Source organism: Struthio camelus, chromosome 29 (genome assembly GCF_040807025.1).
Source record: "Struthio camelus isolate bStrCam1 chromosome 29, bStrCam1.hap1, whole genome shotgun sequence".
NCBI classification, from domain to species: Eukaryota; Metazoa; Chordata; class Aves; order Struthioniformes; family Struthionidae; genus Struthio; species Struthio camelus.
Window position 1 is genome coordinate 3,434,602 of NC_090970.1, and position 6,000 is coordinate 3,440,601.

Genomic DNA, 6,000 nt, shown 5'->3' on the forward strand with positions numbered 1-6,000 from the left:
CCTTGAGAGGCATCCCCGCTCAAGGGGAGATTCTGCCGTGCAGCCTGTCACCATGCGGGAGAGCTCAATGGGCTCTGCGTAGCCCCCAATTTATGAGGTAAAGAGGATGGACTCATAGTCCTATTTGCATTCTAGATGGATTTTAGTTGGTGCATGCTCAGCCCCTGTCCAGGTGCTGTTTCCGAAGAGGTCAGGCTAGGGGAGGAAGAGCACATCGGGGGCAGGGAGGAGTGCACCATCACACACCGCTGTGACGTTCATAGTGAGGTCACTTCTTGTGCAGGAACCTCACTGGCCAGCATGTGGAAGGAGCCATTCTGAGGACAAGAAGCACATCACACCACCACTCATCGCAGCCAAGATGAGATACGAGTGGGAGGCCGGGGAGAGGCAGGCAAAGGGGACACACCTGCACTGTTGATTGTGAGGTCCCACCCATGTGCCTGCTCCTTGCCCATCACTGGCAGAGACAGAAGTGACCTCGCAGTCACCTTCACAGCCATGGGCCTCCAACTGGCCTTGGAGATTGTGGGACTCTCACTCTGTCAGAATCCAGTACCGTCACCATCACGCTGGGTGCTGACTGGCTGGAAAGCAGCTTGGCAGAGAAGGGCCTGGAGGTCCTGGTAGACAACATGAAGCAGCAGGAGCCAGACAAGTGTCCTGATCTGCAAAGGCTGCATCAGTTTCCTGAGCTGCAGTGGGAAGAGCGTTGCAGCAGGGCGAGGGCTCTGTGCCTGCAGGCTCTGGGTCAGCAGGCTCTGCGCCTGCTGTCTAACCACATCCTCAGGCAGAAGTGACCTCACAAACACCTGCCTTAGGCCGCAGCCAAAGGCTCACCTCTCAGCTGCTCACACAGAAGTCACCTCACAATCATCCACCAAGCCAAGGGGCCTACTGCTGGCCCTCCAGCTTCTCTCATGCACGTGACCAGCTATGTGCCTGCTGTTATCCAGTCAGGTCTTAAGGCAGAGGGGGCTTCACAACCAACATCCAAGCCTTGTGCCTGCTGCTGGCCTATCACCTGCAAAGACAGGAGACACCACCAAATCAGCACCCTAGCCCTGTGCCTGTGGGTAGCCTATTGGGTACTCAGGCAGCAGTGACCTCACCATGAGCATCCAAGCAAATGAGCTGCTGCCACATCCAATCCATGGGCCTCCTAATGGTCTACCAGATGCTTGCACAGAAGGGACCTCACAGCCACTTTCCCAGCAATGTGCCTGCTGCTTGCCCATCACCTGCAGAGACAGAAGGGACGTCACTTTCACCTTTACAGCCATATGCCTCCTACCATCCAAGGAGCTTCTGAGAAACAATGGCTTTCATCACAATGTCCCCACCTGTTAGACTTTTGGCCTACCAGCGGCTCCTTTACCAGTAACCTCACAGTCTCTTCCAAGCCCACCTGCCTGCAGGAGGTCTGCTGTGTTGAGGGGGATAATGGCGCCCCTTGTGTGGGTGGCCACGCTCCTCCTAAGGCAGCCCGTAGTCATCTGGCCTTCTTCACAATGAGTGTGCCCCACTGGCTCATATGGCATTTCTCACAGCGCCCACACCCTTCTCCTCAGGGTCACACCGCAGCTGGTAAGGTCCCAACCTGCCCTGATGCATGGGGGTTATCCTTCCCCAGGGCCAGGACTTGCCCCTTCTCCATGGAAAACTCCATGAGGTTCCTGTTCCCCAAGTTTCTGAAGGTCCCCTAGACTGAAGGTCTCTTGTGTCAGCTGTTACTGTGTGTGTGCAGATGGCTCCCCCTGCCTTGCGGTGCCTCTGAGAAGATCACAGCATGAGGAATCAGTCAGGGGGGAATCAGTCTGCTGCCTTTCAGGAACTGTGAGCCCTGGAGCCCTGGAACCATCTCGAGGGCGCACAGGGGACAGAGAAAGTCACGTCTTCAGCTGGGCCTCTGCTCCTGAGCTGGGCCTGGCTCCTGGGACTGCCGGAGCCCAGGGCAACCTGGCAGGCGCTGCAGAGAGACAGCTCTGTCCAGGTGCAGCTCCTTTGAATGGAGCAGCAAGACTCAGGGCACTGCCTGCAGGGGCCAGGAGGAGATGAGTGACTCAGAAGTTAAAGGCAGTTGGGAGCGGGAGGACGGCTGAGAGCTCACTGCAGGGAGGAACCTTCACAGCCCCTAACACAGTAAGTCTCTGGCTGCAGGGCACCGCTGCTGTGGTTCCTGGAGGGCTCTTCTGCAGCTGGCACCTTCCACAGCTGAGAGCATCTGTCCGGGTGGCTCTCCCAGCTTCTGCTGTTTGGAGCAGGAGGTGCTTGAGAGCAGGGATGCGCTGCCACATGGTCAGAGGGACAGGGCATGAGGGCTACCTGCTTGCAGGGCTGGTGCAGGGCTGTGAAGCCAGGGAGCGCCCCCAGTTGTGCGCAGGGCTGTAATTCAGAGCAGATCCCTGCACCCCAGGGTGCTGTGTGCCCGGGGCAGTGACTCTGCTGCCTGTGTGGGTCAGCCCTCAGCCTGCCCGGGGAGCTCCCCACAGTGCTGTGGGGAGAAGGTCTGGGTGGAAGGAGCGACCACCTTCAGAGCAGGTTCATTCTGCTATCGAGAGGGTGCTGTGTGGGTCAGGGCTGCTCTCAGATCCAGCTCACCCCCACGGTATTTCCAAGGGACCTTTGATGGGTCACTCATGGCAGGGGTTGCCTTGAAGATCAGGAGCTTTCCTGAGTCTCTGCTTTCCGATTCCTGCTTTTTGCAGGTGGGAGGGTTGGAAAAGGAGCTGCCAGGTTTGGACAACAGACTGACGTTCCTAGACTTGACAGAGAGAGATCAAGAGGTCTGCGAGGAACCTCCGAAAACTCTTTCCCCACTCTGCATGGGGTCTGTGAGCGGTGACAGGGAGAAGACGAGGGATAGAGAAGCAGCTGCCATTTCCCAGGAGGAAAAGCTCTGAGCAGGGAAGATCTGATCAGTGAAAGAGAGGAAGCTAGAAACGTGAATGCTGTGGGAGGGGGAATGTGGAGACCTCCCCGTGAACCTCTTCCGTGCAGACGTGTTCCTCTAAGGAAGCCCCTCTGTGTCTCCTCTCCCACCCAGCAGAGCCTCTGCCCTCCAGGCCAGGGGGTGCAGGGCATGAGCCCCCTCCTCAGCAGCCCGACCTCCAGCAGAGCTTTGTTTCTCACTGTGGGACAAAGGGGCTGAGAGTGACTGTCCTGCTCTGGTTGCTGTCTGGGAGGTGGTGAGCACAGCTGGGTGAGCTGAAGGCTTTCCTGAGAGCCCGTCTGTGTCTTGCTCCTTGCTTTCCTTGTGGTCGGAGCGTCACAGTAGTCCTCACAGTTTCCTCACCTCTTTGTGCTGCTCTGGTTCTTGCTCTCACGCTCGGTGGGGTTAAGGAGGGGGTTCAGCTGCAGCGGAGGCAGGAACTTCCCACTCCCCTGACAGTGCCTGAAGAAAGAGTGCAGAGGGTGAACTGATGTGAGGGCAGGGTCCATGTCAGTGGGGCAGAGAGGTCGAGGAAGGGTTGGGTCAGCCCCTGCCTTCACTGCACTGTTTCTCTCCCATGCTGGAGTGGGATCTGGTGCGACTGGTTCAGATACAGGCAGCTTCACTCAGGTCAGGGTGCCCATCCCCAGGTATCTCCACCAACTGCACAGGACAGTCTGACACCTCCATTTACAGGTCCAGGTGGAGCAGGGCTGACTCCTCTGTAGCCCATGGGCAGAGGCCCCTGCTCGTGCAGAGGCCACACACTCAGCCCAAAGCAGAGGTGAGGGAAGGGAGCTGAACAAGGTAAAGGAGAGAGGCAATGTGGGGGTTGCTCTGAGGAGGGCAATGGGTTTGGCTCAGAGAAGCCTGTTCCTAACTTGTCAATGCCTTTTCCTCCTTGGACAATGTCCTGAAGCAAGGGCACAGCAAATGTCCAACAGCAGCTCCCTGAAGGAGTTCCTCCTCCTGGTGTTTGCAGAAACACGGGAGCTGCAGCTCTTGCACTTCTCGCTCTTCCTGGGCATCTACCTGGCTGCCCTCCTGGCCAACGGCCTCATCATCACAGCCGTAGCCTGCGACCACCGCCTCCACACCCCCATGTACTTCTTCCTCCTCCACCTTGCCCTCCTCGACCTGGCCTCCATCTCCACCACTGTCCCCAAATCCATGGCCAATTCCCTGAGGGACACCAGGGCCATTTCCTATGCAGGATGTGCTGCCCAGATATTTTTGATTGCCTTTTTCCTGTCGACTGAGTATTCTCTCCTCACAGTCATGGCCTACGACCGCTACATTGCCATCTGCAGACCCCTGCACTACGGGACCCTCCTGGGCACCACAGCTTGTGTCAGGATGGCAGCAGCTGCCTGGGCCAGTGGTTTTCTCAATGCTCTCCTGCACACTGTAAATACATTTTCCATACCTCTCTGCCAAGGCAATGTCCTGGACCAGTTCTTCTGTGAGATTCCCCAGATCCTCAAGCTCTCCTGCTCAGACTTCTACCTCAGGGAAGTCGGGCTTATTGTGCTTGGTCTTTTTTCATTCCTTGGGTGTTTCATTTTCATTGTGCTGTCCTATGTGCAGATCTTCAGAGCTGTGCTGAGGATGCCCTCTGAGCAGGGTCTGCACAAAGCCTTCTCCATGTGCCTCCCGCACCTGGCCGTGGTCTCCCTGTTCCTCAGCAGTGACATGTTTACCTACATGAAGCCCCCCTCCATGTCCTCCCCAGCTCTGGATCTGGTGGTGGCTGTTGTGTACTCGGTGGTGCCTCCAGCAGTGAACCCCCTCCTCTACAGCATGAGGAACAAGGAGCTCAAGAATGCACTGGGGAAACTGATTTAAATGTTACTATTTCAGCAGGAATAAACTGGCAATCCCTCTTCAAAACTGGTTTCTAATTTGTCTCAAACAACTGTTGTGCTTTGGGCATTCTCTCTGTGATAATCATGTTTGTACAGGTTTGAATTCATCCCACTTCTCCGGCAGCATCAACCCCATCTATTTAACACAGAGGTCTCCTGTCAACATGTCTGTCACAGGGTCAGAGCTGGCTTAGCTCTAATAAAAGAGGATTTCCTCTGTGCAATGCTTTCAGGTTGGGCTCTCCTTCCAAAGCTGGAGTCAAAAATGTGCTTGAAGACTTCAACCCTGAGAGACCCCGATGCTTTTCCAGGGTTCTCCATGGGCTCAAGGTGATGAGCTCATAGGTGATGTGTTAGTGAAAGAAGGTGGGATTCAGCTGTCACTTGTGGGTGCCCAGGGCTCCTGGAGGTGATGGATGGTCAAGGGGTCTCTCCCATCCGACAGGGCTGGAGACGGATTCCTGTCCTTCTCTAAGGCAGTATGGAGCCTCCAGGAGAGCATTGGGTATCTCCAAGGGTACTATGTGCCTCAGGGTGGGCAGTGAATGGAGCTTCACAAAGTCAACTGGAGGCACCAAAAGGTAAAGGGCCCAACCAATGAATGTACAGGTGAGTGAAAGCTCTGAAATCCCACTACAGTCAGTGAGGATCTCGCAGGCACAGGAAGGGAGCCTGGAGAGTCCTTCATGTCACCTTCAATGAAAAAGCATGGGCTGGATCTTGGAACGCAGCTGAACACAGCCTGAGCCATTGCAAATGCCCTGTGATTGCTCAGAGCATCGTCCATGGCCACAGACCCCTCGGTGTTGGCGGGCGGGGGGGGGGGTTGTCAGGTGCAATGATGGCCATCCACCTGGGTCTGCTTCCCACCGTGACCACCCCAGCCAGTGTGGAGTCATCCCATGGCCCTGTGGCCCCACAGCCCACTCCCTCTGCACAGCAGCACCGCCAGCCCAGGGCCCTGCGGGGAGCCCAGGGGAGGGTCCAGGAATGGCCGGGCAGGCCAGCCTGGACACACGGACGTGGGGAAAGGCTCTGTGGAGAGCAGGGAGGTCCCTGGAGAAGAGGAAAGGAGCAATTGTGCACTGGCAAGGAGGCATAAAGGAGGAAGAGGAACGTGTTTCTCTGTGTGTCCAGGAAGGGCAGGGTGCTGTGCCCCTGGGGCAGCAGGAGCGGCCGGAGGAGCCCCAGGGCAGGGGGTCT

The 6,000-nt window shown here is 56.8% G+C and overlaps 1 protein-coding gene across 1 annotated transcript in view; it reads left to right on the top strand.

Moving 5' to 3' along the window:
* The window catches only part of LOC138062746 (olfactory receptor 14J1-like), a 38,762-nt gene extending 33,985 nt beyond the window's left edge, over positions 1–4,777 (top strand). Inside the window, exons 5-8 of the mRNA XM_068921753.1 lie at positions 550–700; positions 1,572–1,587; positions 2,709–2,834; positions 4,520–4,777. Coding sequence (XP_068777854.1) covers positions 550–700; positions 1,572–1,587; positions 2,709–2,834; positions 4,520–4,777 — 551 coding nt within the window. The remainder of the gene's footprint in view (positions 1–549; positions 701–1,571; positions 1,588–2,708; positions 2,835–4,519) is intronic.
* The last annotated feature ends 1,223 nt before the right edge of the window (positions 4,778–6,000 follow it).